Source organism: Scyliorhinus torazame, chromosome 17 (genome assembly GCF_047496885.1).
Source record: "Scyliorhinus torazame isolate Kashiwa2021f chromosome 17, sScyTor2.1, whole genome shotgun sequence".
Lineage (NCBI taxonomy): Eukaryota > Metazoa > Chordata > Chondrichthyes > Carcharhiniformes > Scyliorhinidae > Scyliorhinus > Scyliorhinus torazame.
The window spans coordinates 178950664-178978630 of record NC_092723.1 but is presented as its reverse complement, the minus strand read 5'-3'; the positions used below and the strand labels follow the sequence as shown (position 1 = coordinate 178978630).

The 27967-nt window shown below is 46.3% G+C and overlaps 1 protein-coding gene across 3 annotated transcripts; it reads right to left on the bottom strand.

Annotated features, from left to right (window-relative positions):
* Positions 1-73: 73 nt before the first annotated feature.
* Positions 74-27321, bottom strand: rogdi (rogdi atypical leucine zipper). 3 transcript variants are annotated; one of them, XM_072481730.1, is made up of 11 exons: positions 27236-27321; positions 18661-18732; positions 17705-17787; positions 15957-16011; positions 12813-12893; positions 10569-10664; positions 9044-9166; positions 7540-7653; positions 3322-3371; positions 1337-1463; positions 74-273 (listed from the first exon to the last, which is right to left on the bottom strand). In XM_072481730.1, the coding sequence occupies exons 1-11, from the start codon at positions 27275-27277 to the stop codon at positions 232-234; spliced, it is 885 nt and encodes a 294-aa protein (XP_072337831.1). In that variant the 5' UTR covers positions 27278-27321; the 3' UTR covers positions 74-231. The 3 variants fall into 3 exon arrangements, with proteins under 3 accessions (XP_072337831.1, XP_072337832.1, XP_072337833.1); XM_072481731.1 differs by having other exon boundaries at positions 9044-9142; XM_072481732.1 differs by lacking the exon at positions 9044-9166.
* Positions 27322-27967: the final 646 nt, after the last annotated feature.

The window sequence follows — 27967 nt, the reverse complement described above, 5'->3', positions numbered from 1 at the left end:
TCACTTCCAAACATTGCCAGACCTGGCACCACAAGGAATCGAACTTATTAAAACAAGAGACAAGAGGGCAGGTGAGCAAAGTGCACCGTGTGTAGCTTATCGATTTCTAAAGTCGAAACAAAAACTGCCCGAAGCATTCAGGGGCAGTGTTTACAGTAGACGGACTGGGAGCTGGGGGCAGGCGGTGGGTACAAAGTGCAGACTGATCTTCCTTTAGTTTGTTGCTCGGAATCAGTAGTGTTTGAAGTTCCAGTAACTGGAAAACACAGAAATCTGAAAAGACATTAAGAAAAAGAATAGCATCATCCAATGGAAAAAAAAAAAACTCTTAACACAGCACTTTACCCAAATTCTCAAAGTAGCAAGTTTTATCACCGGGTGAGGGAGCACAGATGGTGGGGGGTGGTGGGGTGGAGGAAGAGGGAGAGCTTGGGTGGAGGGGCTAGGAAGAGGGGGAGCGTGGGTGGGAGGGGAGGAAGTGGGGAGGCGTGAGTGGGGGAAGAGAAAGAGGGAAGGTGTGGGTGGGTGGGTGGGGGGGGGGGGGGGGGGGGGGGCGGGAGAGCCCCTGATAAGACATAGATTTGTTTTTATATGTTTGTACATATTGCACAACAATCATTTTAAGCTTTAATTCTTCAATATAATAAGAATATTTCTCAGGAGTTTTGTCAGAACTCGTGAGGTCAAATGGCTCTGTGGCTGGAAAGTTTGGGAAACTCTGATTTAAGGCAATATTTTTAACATCTTTCATTTGTGCAAGTTTTCAAATCAGTTTCTTAAAAAAAAACAGATTAATATATTCAATTCAACTAATACAGCTCAATTTCAAAAGGGCTTAAAATGGCAAAGTGCCCAGGCCAGGAAGATGGCACATCTGAGGAAAGTACTAATTTAATCTGTAACTTCCCACTCGCAAATGTTGAGATGTTTATTACAGGCAGCAAGGCTGCTCAGACCCGACGTTACAGGGCAGCACAACAGAGAGTTGCGGCAGCTGTGAGCTCCCTGCCCAGCAGGGGGCATCAGCGAATGCAGAGGTCCATAGGAGGGGCAAAAAGGTGGGTGAGGGAGAAGAGAAGACAGCATGCATCAGACTAAACAACACCGTGCCAGTTATCAGGAGGAACCGCGCTATTTAATTTAGCAGCCCGGAAATAACCTAGCCAAATTTACCCAATGGCGTTGGCCATTGTAATCAGACAGCATTTCATTAGAATAACTTAATCACACTGCTCTGGCAGTCACTAAACTAGTTTCTTATGAACACAAAGTAGTCAATTGTGAACAGACCATCAAAATATTTACGCTTTAACAAAGTGAAGAAAATAGACTGTACCTTATCCTTCAGTTGCTGACAAAGCTGCAGTGCGATAGTAAAGAAAACCAATGTGTCATTTAGCCAGGGAACCACACATTCCACTTTGTGCACGTGGCTAACTTCAAATTTCTGGTTATTAAGCTCACTGTAACACAGAATGGAGAAAATACCCGTTGAAATTCATTCCTGCTGACACTTAGCCCAGAAAGAAAGACTCTCTTGCTGCATGCTTGGTGCTGCTGTCACGGAAGCCCACTGGGGTGACAGTTCTCTGGTTCTACATTCGGCTGGCAGTCCACCCTGGACTTTCAACTCAAAGCCGAGCTGTGAACGAACTACGGGGCAGGATTCCACCCTTCTGACGGCATTTCCTTCCCTTAGATCGCAACGGGCTGCATGCCATTCACAGGCAGGAGGATAGGTGGCGCCTCGTGCATTCCCACTCCAGAGAAGCATCTGGCCTCTGAAAGCCAACTTTGGCAGAGCGTCCGTGATACAAACCTCAGCAGGCAGACACGTGAGGTTACAAACTCTGTATTTGACTTCATATTTAAGAGGCTCAGATAACAATGCTCCTATAAGATAGTGCAGTAATAGCAACAGTATCACTGAATTTGTATAATGAGCAACAGTCAAACAGTGCACTGTCATCTCAATAATAAAATGTTAGTAACAGTACTCAGATAAATGGACAGAACTGTGCAGTTTGATCCCAGGAGAAATGCAGGAGGGCCATGTAATAATGCAATTTGATTTATTCACCAGCACAAACCAGTGACCCCAACAGCACTCTGCCATGGCAGCACTAGTATACAATGCTTTAATGTTTTTAACCGCATGATTCTAGGATTTTGCAATCTTTCTGGGGACGGAATTCTGCCATTCCATTCACCTTACAACTGAAACGCAAATTGTGGCACTGTCCACTGCGTGTAGGTCTCTTTATAAACTGGATCAACAACATTAATGAAACATTTGTGGAGAGCCGAGACATCCATTAGCAATGTGAATTTGCAAATTAACTAATGTCCTTTTACATTTACGCACCAACATTTTAATCTTGTTTTGTTGCAATAAAATCATTGAGAAGGCACGTGGGAATACTGATGCACATCTAATAAACCTACAGAATAACATCAATTATTTTAGCAAGTCTTTTAAAACATTGAACATTTGTAATTTGTTGAGTGAATCACAATACACTTGGATCTGCAACGATTTCAATTGCAACCTTTGCCCAAGTTTCTGGAACAGATATTTCAAAATGTAGTTTTCGGCATTATCTGCAATAGCGCCACTGAACCCCCCCCACCACCCCGCCAAAAAAACCAAAACAATAAAACAGCTATTCCCCAATCACAGCAAGATACCCAACAGAACAAACAAATAAGACGGAAATCATTTAAAAAGCAATAACATTCCTGGGAAGAGTGCGTCAAATGCAAATGCGACACATATGCAAAATGAAATACACTTACAAACTCTCTGGCTTCCACTGCTCCTGGCACTGAAATTTAAATGTCCCAGATTCAATGTGTGCACAGTGTCACTTTTTCCAGATGTGAGCAAAAACTCAATTTAAAGCAAATAGGTCAGAAAAGGCGGCTGGTTGGAGGTACTCCAAACCTTCCAGTCTTCAGCTGGGCAATTGTTTTTAATAATCTTTATTGTCAAAGTAGGCTTACATTAACACTGCAATGAAGTTACTGTGAAAATCCCCTAGTCGCCACATTCCGGCGCCTGTTCGGGTACACAGAGAGAGAATTCAGAATGTCCAAATTACCGAAGAGCACGTCTTTCAGGACTTGTGGGAGGAAACCGGAGCACCCGGAGGAAACCCCACGCAGACACGGGGAGAACGTGCAGACTCCGCACAGACAGTGACCCAAGCCGGGAATCGAACCTGGGACCCTGGCGCTGTGAAGCAACAGTGTCAGACTAAGCCAAGTTAGTGGGTCAAAATTGAATTGATGCAACATTTCCCGAAATAAAGAGACACTTACAACATGGATCCCGGGCTGTGCAGCACGGAGCTTCCTGCAGGTTTGAAGTTCTGTAAAGTGAGGGGAAAACCGGTGAGGAGACGATCGCCCAAAAACCAAAACAAGAACTTCTTACATCATAGGGCTCCCCAGTAATTCTTTTCTTATTGTGAAGAATATCAACGCTGCTGGTAAAATGTTCATTCCTTCAAAGCTACATTAAAAATGTATAGTTTTATGCATGACCTTGTAAGTTAATAACCAAAGTTGGGAAATTTTCCAGTCTCGAGTCCAGGAGTTTAGGCTCGTTTTGTATGTCATATTTTAAATGGAACATCATCTGATATGACACAGAGGGGAAAGCAAACAGGGGGGGGGGGGGGGGTGTAGAACGAGGCTACCTGCCAGGCTAACATTAACAATCTCAGCGTCCCACAAGGTGAATCTGTTTAGACAACCTTTTAAGTTACAGAAGGATGTCACTTTCCAATCCTGAATCTGCTACTGGGCCAGTGTGAATTTGCATGATGCTGTTTAAACAGCCTGGCCGCAGTCACAGGAACAGGAGGAGGTTATTCAGCCTCTCAAGCTTGATCCGCCATTTAATTAAATCATAGCGATTTGTACCTCCTCTTCACTTTGATCCCCATCTCCGGAAACCTTCACCTAACAAAATCCATCAATCTCGGTCTTGAAAATTTCAATCGGCCTGCCATCCATTGGAGGATGTGGGTTCCAAATTGCAATACGCATTGTGTGAAAGGTGCTTTCTCATTTCATTCCAAAATGACTTGGGCTCTAATATGAAGATTGTACTCCCTTGTTCTGAATTCCTCCACTAGATAAAACGGTTCCTCTATACGATTGGATTCCTTCACCAATTTAAACAGATCCATTAGATTGCCCCACAATCTCAAGGGAAATGAAATGAAATGAAAATCGCTTATTGTCACAAGTAGGCTTCAAATGAAGTTACTGTGAAAAGCCCCTAGTCGCCACATTCCGGCACCTGTTCGGGGAGGCTGGTACGGGAATTGAACCGTGCTGCTGGCCTGCCTTGGTCTGCTTTCAAAGCCAGCGATTTAGCCCTGTGCTAAACCAGCCCCCACTGCTAAACCAGCCCCAACAACAGGAAGCACGTTTATGCAATCGGTTGTGAATTGGAGCCTTTAAGCCTTGGTAAGATTCTGATGAACCTGCACTGCAGCCTCTACAAGACTATAAAAATGAAGGCAATACTGCGGTTTAACCAAAGCTCTGACCAAGTTGAGAATCACTTCCCTCCCCCTTGTAGTCCAGCAGCACGTCCACCTCACACAGGAGGTAAAGGTCAGCATCCTATCAGCCGTTCCAATTTAAAGACCACCGTAGGTTTTTATTGATTTGGATTCTTGCTTTTCCCATAACTTCCAGTCTCTCAGCATTAGGGAGAAATTTGGATTTGTTTTCATTATTTCCAAAATGGGTGATCTAATGCTGAACTCCATTGGCTATAGTTTTACCTTATCTGTCCATTGTATATAACTTCTTATTCTCATCATCACAACCTAACTGTGCCAAAACTAATGTCATCTGCAAACTCGGTTCTTCGTCAAAGTGGCTGACCCCCCCCCCCCCCCCCCCCCACCACCATTAAATTGCATCTGCCATATTTTTGCCCACTCTCTCAGCCTGGCAATGTTGTGATGCAAGTTCCTGCTCCCATCTGCACAGGTTACTCATCGTCAATGCAGATTCAAAACGCTAGCTCTCTTCTCTCTCCACAGATGCAGCCAGACCTGCTGAGTATTTTCTGTTTTGTTGCAGATTCCAGCATCTGCAATAATTTGCTTTTATTTAAAGTAACCAGTTTTGTTAACTTTATTTATAAGGAGCATTTGAACTGTATTGAGTTGCTCAACTGGAATTAGAGGCAGATGTAGACAGCAAGTTTAAGTTTTTTCTTTCATTTAAGAACTGTTTAACTGTTATTTGTAAAGCCCGGATGTTAATCTGGTTAATTCTGTGTTTAAATTAAAGTTGGTTTTAACATGATCCCTATTGGTCAGACATCACTCCCAGGGCGAAGTTTCCTTTCCTCACAGTTTTACAAATTAAAAATTGCTTGGGGTTTTTGTCCGCTTTCCTAACAAAGGTTGGGGTCAGGCCCGGTACCTTAATATTACACGTTGGTCAACATCAATGCACCCAATTTTGTGTCACTTACACAAACAAAAAACGGTTCATTCTCCAAGTCACTGATAGAAGTCATGCATAACGACCACAAGCCCAAGTTAAATCTGAGCAACGTCATATCACATTCAAAGTGTCATGTTTACTACTGAACAACAGCACAAAACAAACCCATTTACACTGATTGCCAAATCTCCTTGAATTCCAGGAGATTTCAGCCCAATCTTGATCAATCTCCTGGACTCCCCCTATGTCCAACCCTGGAGAAAAATCATTTGAGACATTCAAAAAAAGATTGGGGGGGGGGGAGGGAGGGAGAAGAGAACTGTTGGCTGACAGACAGTCGCACATCATCCAATTGGGTAAGACGTCTTGGCTCAGTGGTTAGCAATGCTGCCTCACGGCACAGAGGTCCCAGGTTCGATCCCGGCTCTGGGTCACTGTCCATGGGGAGTTTGCACATTCTCCCAGTGTTTGCGTGGGTCTCACCTCCACAACCCAAAGATGGGCAGGGTAGGTGGATTGACCACGCTAAATTGCACCTTGATTGGAAACAAATGAATTAGTACTTTAAATTTCTGTATTAAAAAATAAGTCTTTTTGCTTTCCAATTGGTGTAGGAAGGCAGTTTGTTACAAGGATGCATGCACTGGTGATTAATAGCTGGAATGAGGGGACAGGTCATAGATCATAGAATTTACAGTGCAGGAGGCCATTCGGCCCATCGAGTCTGCACCGGCTCTTGGAAAGAGCACCCTACCCAAGATCAACACCTCCACCCTATCCCCATAACCCAGTAACTCCACCCAACACTAAGGGCAATTTTGGACACGAAGGGCAACTTATCATGGCCAATCCACCTAAACTGCACATCTTTGGAGTGTGGGAGAAAACCGGAGCACCCTGAGGAAACCCACGCACACACGGGGAGGATGTGCAGACTCCGCACAGACAGTGACCCAAGTCAGAATCGAACCTGGGACCCTGGAGCTGTGAAGCAATTGTGCTATCCACAATGCTACCGTGCTGTGATGTGATGAAACCTCCATGAATGCATTTAATCACAGGTGGCAACTCTAGTTGGTAATGTAACAATTCCCATAGACACGGATAACTTGTAAAATGATGTTCGACTTTTCAGTGAAGGAGACATTTCAGTGAAGGAGCACACAACATTAAGTTTTAAGTCTTTTATGGTAACAAAGTAAGTCACTGACTAAACAATTTCAGTAGGCAAATTATACTCAAAACTACAGAAAGTTTTCCATTTAACATTTAAAACAACGGAAATCCCCCTCTTTGCTCTGAACCTCAAGAGGACACTTTATTCACCAGAAACCAGTTCAAAGATACTCTCAGCTCCCGGTGACCTCCTTCCTCTTCCAGCCAAATAACGTCTCTTCCTCAAACCGACTTTCAGTGAGGTTACCTTGGAGACTTCCCTCTGGCGAAGCTAGGCAAATCTTCCAGCCTCTATCAAATCCTCACTGAATTCGTCAATGAGAGTGTGATCTCTCAACCACATTCTGTGCAGTGACCAGTAGAGACCGCTGCCTCTATCTCTCTGCCCTCTCAGACACTTGCAGATCGACTATGTCTGTGAAATCTGAGGGGTTCAGGACTATCTTTGGAAAACTGCAACCCGATTCTTTTAATAGCTTTCTACCAACTAGACCCCTAAAGCCCACCCCCATGGCAATGTGAATTGCATGGGCCTCTATCCATTAAATAGGCGGTTCAAAGTACAAGCGTTTGTAACACCTGAACATTCCTAACACCTCCCTGTTATCACTGGAGGGACTAACATTCCATCCAGTCATCACAGATGCCCTTGCCATTATCCCCAGGTGTTAACATCATGCATCTTGATCCTAGTAAAACAACGCTTTATCCTTTAACAACCAAGCCACCTAAGTTGGTCGTTAGGCAGAATTCAGAACAGGTCATATGACCCCCTTCATTTCTCCATTGTACTCAAAATTAAAGAGGCAGTCCCAAAACATAATCTTACAATCTTAATATTCGTAACAGTGATATAATAAGGATGGTGTTACTGCCACATATTACCTTATTCAAATTGGGTTGCAGAAGATGGAGCTGGTACACAATCAAACAAAGTTTACTCAGATTAATGTAGAAATTTGCAAAGACGTCACCAGGAAGTGGTGGTGTGAACATTTTCTAAAACAGAATTAAGATATTTAGTTATTACAAATATATACAATTAAACACTGGCTTAAGCTGATAAAATGGAAGTTGAATTCCTTAAGAGTATCTTTGTTTATCATTCTTACAAGATCCTAACCTATTGGAATATAAAGTCACATGGGAACAAGTTAATTAAAGTCATATGGGAACATGTATATTTATGCAGTGTGATACAAAGTCGGTGCATGTTAAGGCGATTGACTTATTGTGAACATAAATTAAGCAGTCTTGCATTTGACATGTCCAGTATTATTTTGAGATGGAAAACTGTCGGCCACAATCCTTCCCTAAAGCTAGTTTTCAGACAACACAAAAGCTAATGACAAAGAGTGACACGGATTTTGATACTAAATGTCCTTGGATTACAATTTAGGCTACTAATTATAGTGCTGGTGTGAAGCTATTGGCTTTTAATAATAATCTTTGTTAGTGTCACATGTAGACTTACATTAACACTGCAATGAAGTTACTGTGAAAAACCCCCAGTCACCACACTCCGGCACCTGTTCGGGTACACTGAGGGAGAATTCAGAATGTCCCATTCACCTAACAACACGTCTTTCGGGACTTTTGGGAGGAAACTGGAGCACCCGGAGGAAACCCACGCAGACACGGGGAGAACGTGCAGACTCCGCACATAGTGACCCAAATCGGGTACCTGGTGTTGTGAAGCAACAGTGCTAACCACTGTGCTACCATGCCGCCCTTTTCCCTGAGGCTACTGTGGTGATATGCATCACTGTAAATACACAAGGGGTTAATGCAAATACACTAAGACTGAGTAAACACTAGAGGGAGCACCAGAGACATCATGACACACAGACATTCAACCAATAGGTCAGTAAGATAGGACACGACCAATGGGCAGTCAAGACACCCAGAGGTGACACTACCACAAGGGGGCAACCCATATAAAAGGACAGGGCACACATGCTCTCTCTCTTTTCCACAGGCGACATCAAGTGAGAAGCACAGGGGAAGATCGGAAGCATCACACCCACCGCATGGATTAGAGCAAACTGGTTAGTTAGATTGAGTTACTATAGCAAGATCAGCAGGAGAGTCAAACTCAAGTAGTAGAATTGATAACTGTTCAATAAATGTGTTAAACCTATCTCCAAGTCTGAACCTTCATTTGTCAGAGTATACATCAAGGAAGCAGCTTATACTACATGAAGAAGCAGAACACAACAGCTACAGCTGCAATATAATACTGGACCGGTTGACGGGTGGAGAGAGGTAGGATGAAATAGGTGGGGTGGGAGGTGGGGAAGCAGGGAGAGTGAAAGCAAGAGCAAGTGAGTGCGAGCGAGCGAGCAAAGCAAAAGACTCGGGTCAGTCACAGAATAGGTTACGTGCTCACCATCAAACTGCTCGAGGCAACTTCCGGGAGCGTCATTGCTGCAGGAGTGGTGAGTCTATTGCGAGCACGGGTTAGCTGCAACATTACTGCATCCATGAGCTTAAAAATAAAACGTCTGCGTTTCTGTCAGGTACAGGTAGGCTTCAGGACTGGTTAATGATTATTGGTAATCTTTTGGATTAATTAATGGTAAACACAATATTAACTTCACTCTAGCAACAAGTGGGGAAACAAAGCTGCCACTCATTGGACACAGATATCCATCTTCATCCCAGTTGCTAAGCTGACTTCTGCTCCTTCAGATAGGGTCTCAGGCACAGTGTTTTTCCTCTATTACTTTTACGTAAAGAATGAGAGGATCTGCCACGATGAATCATACAGAAAGATAATTATCCTCACAAGACAGACAGAGCAGATAACTCACAAGCATGTCAGGAGTGCCTCAACATTGGAAGTGAATTGGGCTATACATCACGTGAAGCAATTTTCAACTCAGAACTAAATGAATTTTAATCTTTTCGCAGCCAGGGACACAGTGGAGCTACTTTATCATTTTGACACATCAGTGGCTATGAGCTTTTTCAAAGATACTTCACAGAAAGCTTTTATATTCAATCACTAGAAAATAGTTTGGTCTTGTAATTTTACACAGAATATTTACTCTGCAATCGTCAGCCAACCTGCAACAATGGCAGTCGGCAATTAAGACCTTCTTGCAGAAGATGGACTTAGTTCACCCGGCTCTTCTAAAAGCACTGACTCATTCTGAGCGTCAAGTCTCACCCAGGAGGCGTCAGCTGATATTTGTGGCTTGATAGTGCCAGTCAGACATTTGATTATTGAAACTCTCAATGTACACCATCTAACATGGGCTGCTGGATTACGATCAGACACCAATCTGCAGTGCCTCCACTGCCAATTTGGCGGAGATTGCCGTGAGGAACGGGAAACTGATCCCGGCCTGTACAGCTCAGGGCAGGATCAGGCCTCAGCCCTCCACCGGGATGGTCCAGTCCCAGGCTTTTGGCTGCGCCGCTGAATCTCCCGCGGTGGGACCCACCCCGGCGGGGCTGGGAAATCCCAGTCTTAGATACTGACTGGACAACTTGCTGAGCCTTTTAAGGGACTCCATGATTTTCCATACCAAATGTAAGAAACCCGTTTCAAAACTGGAACAATTTAGGCAAAATTTAGAAACAAGTGCTGAAACGCCATAATGAGGGCATTAAAATACCATTTAATATAGCCCATTCCAATTCTCTGGAACATGTCACTTCCAGAAGTAGGGGGGACATGACAGCAACCCCCATCTTTTACCCATCATTGCTTGAAAGTTAACGTTTTATCTGATTTTTGCAGACCACTGGTAGATAACAGTCACTAGATATTAGCAAAATAATCTAGGGTTATTAAATATTTAAAGCTTAGAAGCTTTGAAATGAAATGCATTTAACAATTAATTCAGGCATTGATTATTCAAGGATATTTGCTGCTAAGTTGCTGTAAGTATTTAAATCCGACTGACCTTGTTGACCTCGGCCCCACTTTTAAACTGGTAAGACTGATCTCTGCTGTTCAGCAGGTACAAGGCTTGCCCAACATGGTTCCTGGCATCCTGAATCTGTTAAGCCAGAAAGAGGAAGTTAAATCAAAGACCGAGGAATTGGATGGCGGGGAGGGCAGAGGGAAGAAAGTGTCGAAAACAAAAATGGAAGGGACGTTGCCACCTAAGGAGTGACAGGCTCAGGATGGCAAGAACGATTGGAACAAGGAAAAAGCGACGTGGCCCATTAACCCACAATTTCTAATGCGGTGCTATCCAATTGCCGAGTAGCCACAGATGTACAGCTAAGATTTAAGGTGAATGGTGGAAGATATAGGGGGGGGGATGTCAGAGGTAGGTTCTTTACCCAGAGAGTAGTGTTAGGGTTAGGGGGCATGGAATGCACTGCCTGTGGAAGTAGTTGAATCGGAAACATTAGGGACCTTCAAGCGGCTATTGGATAGGTACATGGATTACGGTAGAATGATGGGGTGTAGATTAATTGGTTCTGAATCGAGGACAAAAGTTCGGCACAACATCGTGGGCCGAAGGGCCTGTTCTGTGCTGTATTTTCTATGTTCTATATGCTCGGACTTTGGTGGAAAATGGCTTGTATACCGAACAACAAAGGTAATTACATCACATATATATTTACTACATAAACACTGTACAGCATGAAACAGGACCAGCCTGACAGATTTCATGCTGCTGCTTCTACTCCGCAGAGGTTTCCTCCCCACCTTGCTTAATTTCACGTTATTTGTTTATTCCATCCTTACACACACACACGCACGCAAAGCATCCAATCATCAAAAATCTCTGACACTGTTAAGAGGATTACCATCTTACCAACTGACATTTCCCAAACGCACAATGTTGAAATCATAGAATTTACAGTGCAGAAGGAGGCCATTCGGCCCATCGAGTCTGCACCAGCCCTTACAAAGAGCACCTTATTCAAGCCCACCTATCTACCCTATCCCCATGACCCACACTTAATCTTTTTTGGACACTCAGGGAATTTAGCATGGCCAATCCACCTAATCCGCACATCTTTGGACTGTGGGAGGAAACCGGAGCACCCGGAGGAAACCCACGCAGACACGGGGAGAACGTGCAGACTCCGCGCACACAGTGACCCAGCCGGGAATCGAACCTGGGACCCTGGAGCTGTGAAGCGACTGTGCCAACCACTGTGCTACCGTGCTGCCCACTCTACCGAGCAACACTTCAAGTCGAGATGCTGAACCACGGAACGTATCAGTCGCTGTTTTAGATTTATCAATCAGAAGTGAAAGCAGGACATGTGGATTCCCAATTAGTTACCTGCGGCTAGTTCCAACTCATCAAGATACTTCTTTTCAAATGCTTCAGTCATCCCAGTAGTGAATCCCTGACCCTTACTATTCTTGGGGGTGGTGGGGCGGGGAAGAAAAGTCCAATCTCAAATATCCTAATCCAATGTTTAGCAAACTCTCAGGAATCTCCAAACGCTGCCTCGAACGACACATTAGGTAGAAAATACCAGGATCCAAAACAACCTCCTGTTGGAACATGAGGTCTATTTTCATCAATTTACTTTCTGCAGGAGAGATCGGATCTGAGTCCACGAGCTGAATGAAGCAGGGAAGGGCAGGGCGAACATGAAACAGGTCACTGCCTCCTTAATTATGGGCAGGTTTTGACAAAAGATTCTAACAATGGGTCAATTCTATGCCGTTCTCGTTTCCAAACAGTTACAATAAAAAAAAGGACACCCAGCACCTGTGGAAAGAGAAACAGGAGTTCATGTTTCAGGTCAAGGACTTTATAAATCACAGGGTCATCGACATAATTGCCCTCTCCACAGATGCTGTCTGGCCTGCTGAGGGCTTCCAGTATTTGCTGCTTTATAATCGGAGGTTACTCCACCTATTGGATTGGCACCTAATTCCCCATGTGCAAATCCTTCACTGCTGTGGAATATTTTCTTTTCTTCGCGGAGGAGCTTTCAGTGAGGGTAAAGACAAATCAGCGCGTGATAAAAACGAGCAAAATTCAGAGCTACGCAAGATGACGGCTAACTGCGGCCTATTGTTTAACAGATTAGATAATGGCACAAGTGGTATCGGAATTGCAACCATGGTCAGTACGTTAATAGTTTACTTGTCAAAGTAAGCTCAGCAATCATATGAAAGAATGGATAGCCGCCTACAGTGACAGAAGTGCTGTAATGAGTGTTTTTACCTGCTGCATTTTCCATTGTTTATCTTCTCGGAAAGTAGAATGCAGGACCTGATTGTGTTTGGGCAGTCTCAGGTTAATATCCTATATTGGAAAACAGAAGAAACCTCAGGATCAGTCTCGTGGACACAGCAGTTGAAATGAAATGAAAATCGCTTATTGGCACAAGTAGGCTTCAAATGAAGTTACTGTGAAAAGCCCCTAGTCGCCACATTCCGGCGCCTGTTCGGGGAGGCTGGTACGGGAATTGAACCGTGCTGCTGGCCTGCCTTGGTCTGCTTTCAAAGCCAGCGATTTAGCCCTGTGCTAAACAGCCCCTAGTTATCTAGAGATGGCCGAACTCTTTATATTTACGCTGCATTTGCCACTGGTCACCATATTTATGGGGGGGGGGGGGGGGGGGGAATGTGTACAGCAGGGCTCACGCGAATCACCAGGAGAGGGCGCTGTGAATTTCTACCCTGGAATGACAGTGACGGATTTTGAAAACTCCTTTTAGAGAGTTAGAGGGAAAGATTTGCAGACAGGAAACTAAAATCTTTTCTTCGTGGGGATATTTCACTGCAGCCATGTTGGTCTAAACTCTGTCTCACGATCCCAGTAATGCAAGTGGATTGGTGGTGTCTGCAAATGTTTGACCACATTGCCTAACACTCACAGCGACCTACTATTCGCTCTCATTACTTGGATAGTGAGACAGAGTTTAGAAACACTCATTGAAATGACTGCAGTCAATTATCCCACAAGGAACAAATTTGTTTCCTGTCTGCACATCCCTCTCTCCCACTTCCAGGCGGCAGACTCCAGCTGTGAAGCCATTAGATAGCTGTGCATGTGTGGACCAGTTCGCATGTACAGATAGGGTGGGGGTGGCAGCCATGTTTCATTGGCAGAGGACACTGTTATATTTACATAACAAAAAGCTGTGACATGCGTACACTGTAGCTCAGGTAAAATTGCAGTCAAGCCTCCAGCCATATACATAATTATTTTCAATTTATCGTGAAAATTTAGGCGAAGTAGTTTTTATAGAACAGTTGCAGGTCCAGAGTTATCAATTTATTTTATTATATATTCCACGGAACAAGGAAAAACGTTCACCTTGTCTGGAGATCCCATTTACCCTCAACTATTATTCATAAAGTACAAATAAAAGAAAGGAGATATTCCATCAAATGCTTCCTCTGTTGAGCAAAAGTGTTTTGCTGTAGTCCCAGAGACCAACTTTCTGCCTGCCTTCATTGATGCAGCCTCTGGGAACTGTGCGCGACTCAGCAGAGGACAACTCTTCTCCAATTGTCTCTCCTTTATTGCACATTGATGGGAGGCCTGGTTTCCCCCACCACCCCGCGTGAAGTTAACTGCTGGGGTGCGCGGGCGTCCTTGTTGCTGACACGGGCGATCAAACACACTGCACCAGTCGCTCCCTTGAAAGCCCTTTATTTTGGAAAATGCAAGATTAAATCTTTCACAGCGCTTTGGAATTCACTCTGACTTTCAGAAGTGTTATGATGCAAACTACTTTGCACTTGAAACCAAAGAACGCAGTCTTCAAGCGCAATGGGGAATATAATATTCTGAATGCTTTAATATTGTGTGTGCTCAGACACAGTGATGTGTTTTTCTACCTTGAATTCGTAACCACAGCCGTCAGAAATGAATCGCTATATTTCAGCAACAATTTGGCAACTCAGCAATGGTAACCAGACTAAATCATTAGTTCAAAGTCGAACTCATCGCCAGGCGTTGCCTGTTAGTAGGGTGGGGTTAGATTCTCCACGTTTCCCAGTCTTGGGTATGGAGGGAACATGTTTCCACTTGACCCCCACTGAAAATAAACTTTAGATGCTCCTTGTGTAATATCTGTGTGGCATACACCATGTCACGCTTGAATTTCTTCCTAAAAAATTCAAAACCTGGCATGTGTAACAAGTTTTCACAACCTGCAAAGCTCAACGTGCGGTTATTTCCAAAGGACAGTTTTCCTTTAACTCATTGACTAGGATATGGATGTCGCTGGCAAGGTTACCATTTATTGCCCATCCCTGTACAACTCGTGTAGCTCGCTGGGCTGTGTCGGAGGCCACTTAGCACTGCTGCCTTACGGCGCCGAGGACCCGGGTTCGATCCCGGCCCACTGTCCGTGTGGAGTTGGCATGTTCTCCCTGTGTCTGCGTGGGTCTCACACCCACAGCCCAAAGATGTGCAGGGTAGGTGGATTGGCCACACTAAATTGCCCCTTAGTGTCCAAGGATGTGTAGGTTCGAAGGGTGTTACAGGGATAGGGCAGGGGATTGTGCTTGGGTAGGATCTTCTTTCAGAGGGTCAGTGCAGACCTGATAGGCCGAATGGCCTCCTTCTGCACTGCAGGAGTTCTAAGATTCTGTGTATACAATGTACTCCACAAAAATATATATGTGTATGCATGTATGGACAGACATGTACGTATGTATGTGCATTTAGACTTTGTGCATTTAGAACAAGGGGTATGGTCCATTATGGGTAGTTATCAAAGACCTGGAAACAGGAGTTCAATTCCCATCACACAAGCTGGGTAATTGAAAATCAATTAATTAAATACATTTGGAAGAAAATAACTAATATTAGTAATGGTGACTATGAAACTAATGGATTGTCCCAAGAAGCCATCTGGTTCACTCGTATCCTTTTTTTTAGGGAAGGAAACCTACCCTCCTTATCCAGCCAGGCCGATGTGTGACTCCAGACTCTCAGCAATGTGAATTGACACTTTGTTTTTGTATTAATTTAGAGTACCCAATTCTTTTCCCACCCCAATTAAGCGTCAATTTAGCGGGGCCAATCCACCTACCCTGCACATCTTTGGGTTGTGGGGGAGAATGTGCAAACTCCACACGGACAGTGACCCAGAGCCGGGATTGAACCCGGGTCCCTCAGCACTGCAGGTAGCAAGCGGTGCTAACCACTCCGCCACCGTGCCCCTTGACTTTTTCATTTTAACTGAAACACATTAATACCCAGTTACATTTTCTTTTTTTTTTAAAGAAAATATTTTATTGAGCCCCCCCCCCCCTCCGCCCAGGAACAGCCCAGCTCCATTTCCAATTAAAAGCAATGAATTATATTATTTGAGTCTATGATGCTGGTATCTATCTTATATGTACTCACAGCCTGAGTCAGTGCATCTGCCTGTAATGTAAGGACACCCTTCACCTGGTCTGTTCTGGAAAAGAAAAAATATCTTACAAAACATTCATGTCGTGGTATGTAAATTTGAGAGAAAAATACGATTTGTACGTATGGTCTATATGCACAATAAATTATTTCATAACTACCCATGGAAGATTGTGACTTAAAGCTTCAGTTAATAGACTTGCAACAATAACATTGTTTAATAACTTGACCTTACTGTTCCTATTTTCTAGGTAGGAAAACAATGCACAATTAGCTCAATTGCATCAAATGGCATTTCCTTCCTTTCCTACCAAGGCATCTTTGGCAATCATCCTTTGCTGGGGAGGAAAATTTTGATTTAAATTGTCACAGCCAGAAGAGCACATGGTGCAGGACTAACTGAGAGAGTGTTGCTACACTGTAACTCTATACCTCAATATTAACATCGAGGATGGTGCTATTTCATAAGTGCAATTCAGCCAGCGAACAACGTTAAAATGGTTACTGTTTTTAATTGAGTTTTTTGATGAACAAAGGGTCGATTAAGATAAATGTGGTTGAGGTAGTGTAAATGGACATCCAAAAGGCACTTGATAAACTGTTGCATAACAAGCCTCACGGTAAAGTTGAAACACATGGAATAAAAGAGAAATGGCAATATGGATATGAAGTTGCTCGAGTATGGGAAACAGAGAGTAGTGTTGGACTGTTACGTTTCAGACAGATGGTAGGGGTCAGTATAAAGGCCACTGCTTTTCTTGATCTATATTCATGACTTTGATTTGGGTGTGCAGGGCACAATTTCAAAAATTTGTGGATGACTCAAAACTCGCAGGTATGTGAACTGTGCGAAGGACAGTGATAAACATCAACAAGGCATGGGCAGGCTAACGGACTGGGCAGACTCATGCCAGTTCAAATTTAATGTAGAGAACTGTGAAATGACAGGTTCAATGCCCAGCTTGGGTCAATGTGCGGAGTCTGCACGTTCTCTCCGTGTCTGCGTGGGTTTCCTCCGGGTGCTCCGGTTTCATCCCGCAAGTCCCGAAAGACATGCTTGTTACGTGAATTGGACATTCTGAATTCTTCCTCTGTGAACCCGAATGTGGCGACGAGGGGATTTTCACAGTAACTTTGTTGCAGTGTTAATGCAAGCCTACTTGTGACAATAAAGACTAATAAAATAAAAATAATAAGAAAGCAGGTAACTACATGGAAGTGAAAACTATAAATCACTCTCAATCATCCTAAAGTAGTTGGGAAGAGAAGCACTGGAAGATGGTTGGGAACAGGTTGCTTGGCTCAGGGAATGGATGGATCCTAAAGGAAAACAGAATTTGGGATTTGGCCGTGGGGAGGAAGAGAAGAAAGAAACATAAAGCAAAGAAGTTTAAAATAAGTTCCAAAACGTACAGAAAATAGCTCAGCCACATGACACCATTTAGTACTACGATACATAACATTCAATGCTTTCCGCATGTGATCAGAGAAGGAATATTTAATGTCCAGACATCCTGGACACATTTAGAAATAAAATAATTTTTACAAAGCCTTCAAATGTTAAAAAAAAAATCTTCCAAAGCAGTATTCCCCTTCACTTTTTAATTAAATAAAATGATCTTTTCCATCAACTTGATTCTTCCTCAACTGAGCTCTCTGAGAAGGTGTGTTCGTAGATAAAGGAAGTTTGCTATTTTTAGTGGTCGGCTGCCCGTAAACAGGGTACAAAGTCAACTGCTTACACCGAGCTTCCCAGTTTGAAGTTCTCCTGTCGAGTCTGGCCTTCGGGCCCAGTGGCTGACAGAGTAAAGCGTCGGGAAGCCTCCTGCACAGAGAGGAGTTCATTGTTAGTTAGAAAGGAAAAGCACCTCTTAAGCAACAGCATAGCGTTATCTACAGCTGGCCAACAATTCTTTTTTTTCTGTTGACAATCATTAAAATTAATTTGTTCTGGTTTCCACACAAATTGTGATTTGAAGTGGTCAAAACTGATTCCCTCCAAATTATGGGACTAATGTGCTGGAATTCTTGATTTTCACACTGAAAGTCAGGACCCAGGATGCGCGCATGCCACATAATTGCTAATATTCCCCGCATTCAGCAATGATATGCTCATATAGCTTGCAATTTGAGACCAGGGGGACGACGCAAAGATAACAATTGCCCGTTTGGGACATGTTCAAATCCCTCCTTGTTGATGATGTAACCTTTGGGGGGGGGGGGGAAAGAGATCAACCAACACTGATGTGGCATTTATTCCCTACAGTCTTACAAACCTTGTTCAGCCTGATGGTACGGAGGACAATTACTCGTGGAATGATGATGCCAAAGCTCGTGGTACTACCAATGACGATGACGAAGGTGAACCCTGATGATGTTATACAACCAGGGCATCGGGAAGAATTGCTCAGTGATTCAGACGATGATCAGAGTGAGTTTGAAGGATTTCAACATGAAGTGTTGTAGTTCATTCATTATGGAATATATTCATGTTGGGCTGGATGAACTATATATATATATATATATATATATATAATGCTGTTGGTTTTCACTTTATTCCATTACGACAGTACTTTTTGAAGCCTAAATCATGCATCAATATTAATTCTCAAAGACATTACCTACATCACAAGTCAACCCCATGTCGTCTGGCCTGAAACAAACTAGTGCCGATAATTTCACTTAGAGGGCAAATTACCTTCAAAATATCCTTCAGCTGTTTAAGGACAGCATGAACCTCTTCCCGCAATAACCATTTAAATTCCTCCTCCTGAAATATTAAAAAAAATATATAAACTTTTCACCAAAATAATGCAATTTGGAGGTAATTGTAAAAGCAGCGACATGTGTCAGGAGGTGAGAGGCTAGATTTAAGACGGAGGAAGACATACAATATCACGGAATTTCGCATTACATCTAAAATACTCAAGCTAATTGTAATTCAGCATTATAATTGCTGCCTTTATCGTAGAGGTTACGCATTGAAGCGAGAGACATGCCACACCTTAATTTTATGAGAGTTGATAAAATGACCTGCAACTAGCAGTTTTCTCAAATAATTAAATATATCAAGATATTGTGACCAATTTCACACAAGATCCTCTTTTCCAACATAAAAAACAGACTTGGTCCCCTTACACAATGGAGGAGAGCTGAGGCCTCCCTCATTATCATTTCCATTGGTCCAATGCAATCTGTTGTGACTGTCGGCTGCTGTGACACTCAGCTGGATCCAGTCCAACCTCCGAGTTCCAGTTCCTCTCTTTATATTGGGTAAAGTAACTAGATCTCTGCCGCAGGGTGTGAGGTTGTGCACACTTGCACTCTTCTCCCCCTCTGTGACAATTTTTGCTTTCCCCCACTGAAGCTTACAACCGGAGAGAAAAAGCACACGTGAATTTGAAGAAGGTCAACACAACCCCACAGTCATTGCCAGATATTTGATATGCTATACAATCAACACAGAATAATTTATGTCCACTGCTTCTATGCAGCAAGGCACAAAGAACTCAGTTTGCAGGGCCGCTTAATCAATGCAAATAACCAAACTGTATTACACTGCCAGAGGATAATAAAAGGTCTCTTTTAGCCATAGGCGCATATCGTGGGCAGCACGAAAGCACAGTGGTTAGCACGGTTGCTTCACAGCTCCAGGGTCCCAGGTTCGATTCCTGGCTTGGGTCACTGTCTGTACGGAGTTTGCACTTTCTCCCTGTGTGCGCGTGGGTTTCCTCCGGGTGCTCCGGTTTCCGCCCACGGGCCAAAGACGTGCAGATTAGGTGGACTGGCCATGCTAAATTGTCCTTAGTGTCCGAAAAGGTTTGGTGGGGTTACTGGGATAGGGTAGAGGTGCGGGCTTAAGTGGGGTGCTCTTTCCCAGGGCCGGTGCAGACTCGATGGGCCGAATGGCCTCCTTCTGCACTGTAAATTCTATGATAAATTCTATGATCAGGCGTTTCATTGTTATCCGCCACGTTTCTTCATATTCAAAAATAAGAATATCAGTGCCAAACCACATTTCGTGCAAGGGGTGCTCTATTTTTTTCCAGCAAGATTAAGATCGCATGAAGTCGCAACCACAGAATGAAGCTCTTTAAACCATCTCGTCTATTGTTAGAGGAGCCCAGGATCAATCTTGCTGTCACGCCTCTCTCTCCATAGTCTGGTACCTTCTTCTACTTTCAAACGCATTCTAAAATGATGCAATGGTGTATGCCAGAATAATTCAGCTCCTGCTACAATAAACCTGCGCAATGGCATTTCTTCTAATCGCTCTCTGTCGTTGCTTATGTTAATCGGGGGCTTCCCAAAAAATGTTACTTCCCTACTCACTTTTTCAAAACTGGTGTCATGACAACAGTAAACTGTACGAAGTCTTACAACACCAGGTTAAAGTCCAACAGGTTTGTTTCGATGTCACTAGCTTTCGGAGCGCTGCTCCTTCCTCAGGTGAGTGAAGAGGTCTGTTCCAGAAACACATATATAGACAAATTCAAAGATGCCAAACAATGCTAGGAATGCGGCCATTAGCAGGTGATTAAATCTTTACAGATCCAAAGATGGGGTAACCCCAGGTTAAAGAGGTGTGAATTGTGTCAAGCCAGGACAGTTGGTAGGATTTCGCAGGCCAGATGGTGGGGGATGAATGTAATGTGACATGAATCCCAGGTCCCGGTTGAGGCCGCACTCATGTGTGCGGAACTTGGCTATAAGTTTCTGCTCGGCTGAATGCCCTTGACTGCTGAAGTGTTCCCCGACTGGAAGGGAACATTCCTGCCTGGTGATTGTTGCGCGATGTCCGTTCATTCGTTGTCGCAGCGTCTGCATGGTCTCGCCAATGTACCACGCTTCGGGACATCCTTTCCTGCAGCGTATGAGGTAGACAACGTTGGCCGAGTCGCACGAGTATGTACCGCGTACCTGGTGGGTGGTGTTCTCACGTGTAATAGTGGTATCCATGTCGATGATCTGGCACGTCTTGCAGAGATTACCATGACAGGGTTGTGTGGTGTCGTGGTCACTGTTCCGAAGACTGGGTAGTTTGCTGCAAACAATGGCTCGTTTGAGGTTGCGCGGCTGTTTGAAGGCAAGTAGTGGGGGTGTGGGGATGACCTTGGCAAGATGTTCATCGTCATCAATGACGTGTTGAAGGCTGTGAAGAAGATGACGTAGTTTCTCCGCTCCGGGGAAGTACTGGGCGACGAAGGGTATTCTGTCGGTTGTGTCCCATGTTTGTCTTCTGAGGAGGTCGGTCCGGTTTTTCGCTGTGGCGCGTTGGAACTGTCGATCGATGAGTCGAGTGCCATATCCCATTCGTACGAGGGCATCTTTCAACGTCTGTAGATGTCTGTTACGCTCCTCCTCGTCTGAGCAGATCCTGTGTATACGGAGCGCTTGTCCATAGGGGATGGCTTCTTTAATGTGTTTAGGGTGGAAGCTGGAGAAGTGGAGCATCGTGAGGTTATCCGTGGGTTTGCGGTAAAGCGAAGTGCTGAGGTGACCGTCCTTGATGGAGACGAGTGTGTCCAAGAATGCAACTGATTTTGGAGAGTAGTCCATGGTGAGTCTGATGGTTGGATGGAACTTATTAATGTCATTGTGTAGTCGTTTCAGTGATTCTTCGCCGTGGGGCCAAAGGAAAAAAATGTCATCGATGTATCTGGTGTATAACATCGGTTGAAGGTCCTGTGCGGTGAGTAGGTCCTGTTCAAACTTGTGCATGAAGATGTTGCCGTATTGGGGTGCAAATTTGGTCCCCATGGCTGTTCCGTGCGTCTGAATGAAGAACTTGTTGTCGAAGGTGAAGACGTTGTGATCCAGAATGAAGCGGATGAGTTGCAGAATTGCGTCTGGAGATTGGCAGTTGTCGGTGTTGAGTACTGAGGCTGTTGCAGCAATGCCGTCGTCATGGGGGATGCTGGTGTAGAGTGCCGAGACGTCCATTGTGACGAGGAATGTTCCTGGTTCAACTGGTCCATGGGTGCTGAGTTTCTGTAGGAAGTCCGTCGTGTCGCGACAGAAGCTGGGTGTACCTTGTACGATGGGTTTCAAGACAGTAAACTGTGACAGAGTAAAATCTGCCGACAACTTCACCAGCACACCACAGACACATTAAACTATTTAAAGACCTGTTTTTTTTTTTTAAAAAGAAAAGACGCGGATCAAAGAAATGGTTGCCACTTCTCTGGTAACTTTCCACATGAATTGTGCTGCAGACTTGCTACATGGAGTTGTCACACCGAGCTGGGCTGTCAAACTCCACTTCAAACAGGAACTCTCTCAGGAAGACATTAAAAAATGCAAAGTGCTGGACTTTTAATCAACTGTCGTTCTACTGATGCAATGGAAACTGCTAACCAACCAGAAACGTATCAGACATTCAAAACCCAGAGGACGACCAGAATAATCCCACCTCTGTCGATTTCTATCTTGAAATATGTCAACGGTTTCAGAGATCTAAAATGGGATTACTTGGTCTGCAAAAATGACTATAAGACATGCCAATCAAGTTCCTTCATAGGAATATACAGACATGTGCGTTAAAAACTGGTTCAACCAAGCAGACAGGAGCAGAAGGAAAAAGAAACATCACAGTCATCTGAAAAACTGCTGGAAGAGAGCAATGATACCCGTCTGTCTCTCTATGAAGCCAGAATAAATTCAACAGAGTGCAAGTCAATTCCAGAATTCTACAGGAAACCCAACTAACTTCAGACAGCCACAATGTTCAACTACCTACATCTCAATGATGAACAAAGGACTTGATTGTATTTTTTTTTTCAAAAAACTTTGAGACTCTAACTTTCCTGTTTCTGATATGCGTGTTTCATCATGTTGTTATTTTCCCTCCGGTTTAGTAGCTAATAGATGCAATCTTTCTTTAAGAAAATCTGATTTGATTAGCTTCTTATTTACAAATAAATACTTTTGGGTTGAAAAAGACATTTCCTGGGAAAGGAATTTGAAAAAAAAAGCTTTGTTGCTGATTCGAGGCAGATCCAGCTCACTCCTCACCTGGTCGTAACACCGTTTACAATTTTCACAAGCTGAAATATTTTCTTGTCTTCTCTGCAAACACCCATGGTACCTCAATTCTCTCCTCAGAATTAATTCCAAACCACAGTCTCAACGTTGAATCAATGTTGTAAGCTTGCTATGACTTTAGTGTCAAAAATATTTGTACAAATTACTGCTTTGCGTATTTTAGTTATATTTAAAAACTGTTGCACTCGACGTCAAAGGTAACATCAGAGTATTTACCACTTACAAGTTTTATTATTCTTCAAACCCACTCACTCATTCAACCCAATACCCCATCTACAATTCATTTCACTATGAAGAAAGGGATCACATGGTTTTCCTAAAATTACTTAAAAAAAACAGGGAGAGCAGCTGAGATAAATCAGCTCATTTACAAATCAAATTAGAAGAAGAGAATCTAAGTGGAAGTGAAATGCCAACATTCGCAAGCACTGCAATCAAGCTTTTCCATCGGAACCCAGACACTCGCATGACGATCACAGAATTGTTGCGGCATAGGAGGCCCCATCATTTCAGCACCAGCTCTCCGTAGATAAATAATGGCATGGCCAATATTGAAGGGTTTGGTGTTGATTGTTGGACTACAATAAAAGGGGTTGAAAATATTCTGTCTTCCCAGAACTGTTTTTTTTTTTTTGGAAAATCTGGCCAGCTCCAAAAACAAAATCAAATTAACAACCAAAAACTTTCCACACAATGTCTGACAAGTTAATGGACTGTGCCATAAAGCAAACACTGGGGCTGGTTTAGCACAGTGGGCTAAGCAGCTGGCTTGTAATGCTGAACAAGGCCAGCGGCGCGGGTTCAATTCCCGTACCGACCTCCCCAAACAGGCGCTGGAATGTGGCAACTAGGGGCTTTTCACATTAACTTCATTGAAGCCTACTTGTGACAATAAGCAATTATTATTATATTAAATGCAGCAATGGAAAACAGAAATAACATCCCAATATAATGTGAGGGAACACACTTTAAAGATAAACCGCTTGATTGTTTTTTTATTTATTCATTAGGATGGGGTAGCCCACCGTTTATTGCCCATCCCTAATTGCCCTCGAGGTGATGACGAGCTGTCTGCTTGAATCTCTGCAGTCCACATGGTGATGGTATTGATAGGGAGGGAGTTCTAGGATTTTGACCCATGATGTTTACTTTTGCTTAGTTAAGCTATGGTATCTACGCAACTGAATTCAGCGTCCTGTCAAAATAAGCTACAGAGCACAAGTGAGTCTATACAGAAACGCCACTACTGAAAACATGATAAAACAAAATGCTTTAACTGTCGATTCTCTCACATATTAGAGCACCCCGATCAAATGTTAAACATATCTATTCCTTCTCTCCTTTTATGACCAGCAGCAGGGTGTATGAACTTTTGTTGGTAAACTGAAGGTGCATCTGGTACCCAGACACCCGGTAACCTCCTCCAACCCCCCCTCCAGTAGCCAATACCCCAGATTTTGGCTCCTTTTGCTGTACCTAAACTCCACTACCTGCTCCCTGACATCCACCGCATACCATGCACCCATTCCCCCCCGGTCTTCTGCTTTCCAAATATCCATACCCCCTTACCAGGAAATTCCCCTCCTTCTGCCCAGGTATCCACACCCACCCCTGATCAGCTCTCCAGGTGTCACTGCCCGGTTCTCTCACCCCCCCCAACCTCCTCCTCCAGTGTCCCCGCCCCCCCCCCCCTCCAGTGTCCTGACCCCTCAACCCCTCCTCCAGTCTCCTTACCCCCCCAACCCCTCATCCAGTCTCCTTACCCCCCACCCCCTCCTCCAGTCTCCTTACCCCCCCCCACCCCCTCCTCCAGTCTCCTTACCCCCCCCTCCAGTCTCCTTACCCCCCCCACTCCTCCAGTCTCCTTACCCCCCCACTCCCTCCTGCAGTCTCCTTACCCCCCCTCCTCCAGTCTCCTTACCCCCCCTCCTCCTCCAGTCTCCTTACACCCCCACCCCCTCCAGTCTCCTTACTCCCCCTCCTCCTCCAGTCTCCTACCCCCCCACATCCTCCTCCTCCAGTCTCCTACCCCCCCACATCCTCCTCCTCCAGTCTCCTACCCCCCCACATCCTCCTCCTCCAGTCTCCTACCCCCCCACATCCTCCTCCTCCAGGTTCCTACCCCCCCCACCCCCTCCCCCAGTCTCCATACCCCCCTCCTCCAGTCACCTTACTCCCCCTCCTCCTCCAGTCTCCTTACCCCCCCACCCCCTCCTCCAGTCTCCTTACCCCCCCCACCCCCTCCTCCAGTCTCCTTACCCCCCCCACCCCATCCTCCAGTCTCCTTACCCCCCCACCCCCTCCTCCAGTCACCTTACTCCCCCTCCTCCTCCAGTCTCCTTACACCCCCCACCCCCTCCTCCAGTCTCCTTACCCCCCACCCTTTCCTCCAGTCTCCTTACCCCCACCCCCTCCAGTCTCCTTACCCCCCCACCCCCTCCAGTCTCCTTACCGCCCACCCCCTCCAGTCTCCTTACCCCCCCCCCTCCTCCAGTCTCCTTGCCCCCCTCCCCCAGTCTCCTTACTCCCCCTCCTCCTCCAGTCTCCTTACCCCCCACCCCCTCCTCCAGTCTCCTTACCCCCCACCCCTTCCTCCTCCAGTCTACCTACCCCCCACCCCCTCCAGTCTCCTTACCCCCCCCCCCGCCTCCTCCAGTCTCCTTACCCCCCCCACCCCCTCCTCCAGTCTCCTTACCCCCCACCCCCCTCCTCCAGTCTCCTACCACCCACCCCCTGCTCCTCCAGTCTCCTTACCACCCACCCCCCTCCTCCTCCAGTCTCCGTACCCCCCACCCCCTCCTCACCCCCACCCCCTCCTCACCCCCACCCCCTCCAGTCTCCTTACCCCCCCACCCCCTCCTGCAGTCTCCTTACTCCCCCTCCTCCAGTCTCCTTACCCCCCCACCCCCTCCTCCAGTCGCCTTACCCCCCCTCCCCCAGTCTCCTTACTCCCCCTCCTCCTCCAGTCTCCTTACCCCCCACCCCCTCCTCCAGTCTCCTTACCACCCACCCCCTCCTCCAGTCTCCTTACCACCCACCCCCTCCTCCAGTCTCCTTACTCCCCACCCCTTCCTCCTCCAGTCTACCTACCCCCCACCCCCTCCAGTCTCCTTACCCCCCCCCCGCCTCCTCCAGTCTCCTTACCCCCCCCCACCCCCTCCTCCAGTCTCCTAACCCCCCCCCCCACCCCCTCCTCCTCCTCCAGTCTCCTTACCCCCCACCCCCCTCCTCCTCCAGTCTCCTTACCCCCCAACCCCCTCCTCCTCCTGTCTCCTTACCCCCCACCCCCCTCCTCCTCCTGTCTCCTTACCGCCCCCACCCCCTCCTCACCTCCCACCCCCCTCCTCCTCCAGTCTCCTTACCCCCCCCGCCTCCTCCAGTCTCCTTACCCCCCCACCCCCTCCTCCAGTCTCCTTACCCCCCACCCCCTCCTCCAGTCTCCTACCCCCCACCCCCTCCTCCTCCAGTCTCCTTACCCCCCACCCCCCTCCTCCTCCAGTCTCCTTACCCCCCACCCCCTCCTTACCCCCCCCCACCCCCTCCAGTCTCCTTACCCCCCCACCCCCCTCCTCCTCCAGTCGCCTAACCCCCCCCCACCCCCTCCTCCTCCAGTCTCCTTACCCCCCCACCCCCCTCCTCCTCCAGTCTCCTTACCCCCCACCCCCCTCCTCCTCCTGTCTCCTTACCCCCCACCCCCCTCCTCCTCCTGTCTCCTTACCGCCCCCACCCCCTCCTCACCTCCCACCCCCCTCCTCCTCCAGTCTCCTTACCCCCCCCCCGCCTCCTCCAGTCTCCTTATCCCCCCACCCCCTCCTCCAGTCTCCTACCCCCCACCCCCTCCTCCTCCAGTCTCCTTACCCCCCACCCCCCTCCTCCTCCAGTCTCCTTACCCCCCACCCCCTCCTTACCCCCTCCAGTCTCCTTACCCCCCCCCCCCTCCTCCTCCTGTCTCCTTACCCCCCACCCCCCTCCTCCTCCTGTCTCCTTACCCCCCACCCCCCTCCTCCTCCAGTCTCCTTACCCCCCACCCCCCTCCTCCTCCAGTCTCCTTACCCCCCACCCCCCTCCTCCTCCAGTCTCCTTACCCCCCCCCCCTCCCCCCCTCCCCCCTCCTCCCTCCTCCTCCTCCTCCCCCTCCAGTGGTCCGTGGCGGCGGGGTCTCTCTCACCCCCTCCTTGCTCGGGTGGGGTTGCCGCGGTCCCGCCCCTCCGTCCCGGTGCCGCACTCACCAACACCGCTCTCTCCGCCTCACTGGCCGCCGCTGCCGCCATCCCGCTCAGTGAAGGGCAGGAACGCGGCTTCCGGTGTCCGCCGCGAAATCAGTCCGCCGCTTCCGGCGGTGCCGCGCTGTAACCTGTCCCCGCGGCCCCCGGGAGGGGAGAGGGGAGGGGGCCAGTTCCTCTCTCCACCAAACTGCCCCCGGCCCTGCCCGGGTTACTGTGCCCACAGTCCAAAGATGTGCAGGTTAGGTGGATTGGCTATGCTAAATTACCCCTTGTGGGGTAACGGGGATAGGGTGGAGATGTGGGCTTTAGTGGGGTGCTTTTTCCAAGGGCCGGTGCAGACTTGATGGGCCAAATGGCCTCCTGCTGCACTGTAAATTCCATACAATCACAGCGCGAGCCAATTTTGAAAGAGATACCGAGGTTTAAGGAGGTTTAATTGAATCCAGAAAGTCTGAAGAGCGGAGAGCAATAATAATAATCTTTATTGTCACAAGTAGGCTTACATTAACGCTGCAATGAAATGAAAACCACTTATTGTCACAAGTAGGCTTCAAATGAAGTTGCTGCAAAAAAACCCTAGTCGCCACATTCCGGCCCCTGTTCGGGTACACAGAGGGAGAATTCAGAATGTCCAATTCACCTAACTCGCGCGGCTTGTGGGAGGAAACCGGAGCACCCGGAGAAAACCCACGCAGATATGTGGAGAACGTGCAGATTCCACACAGCCTGACCCAA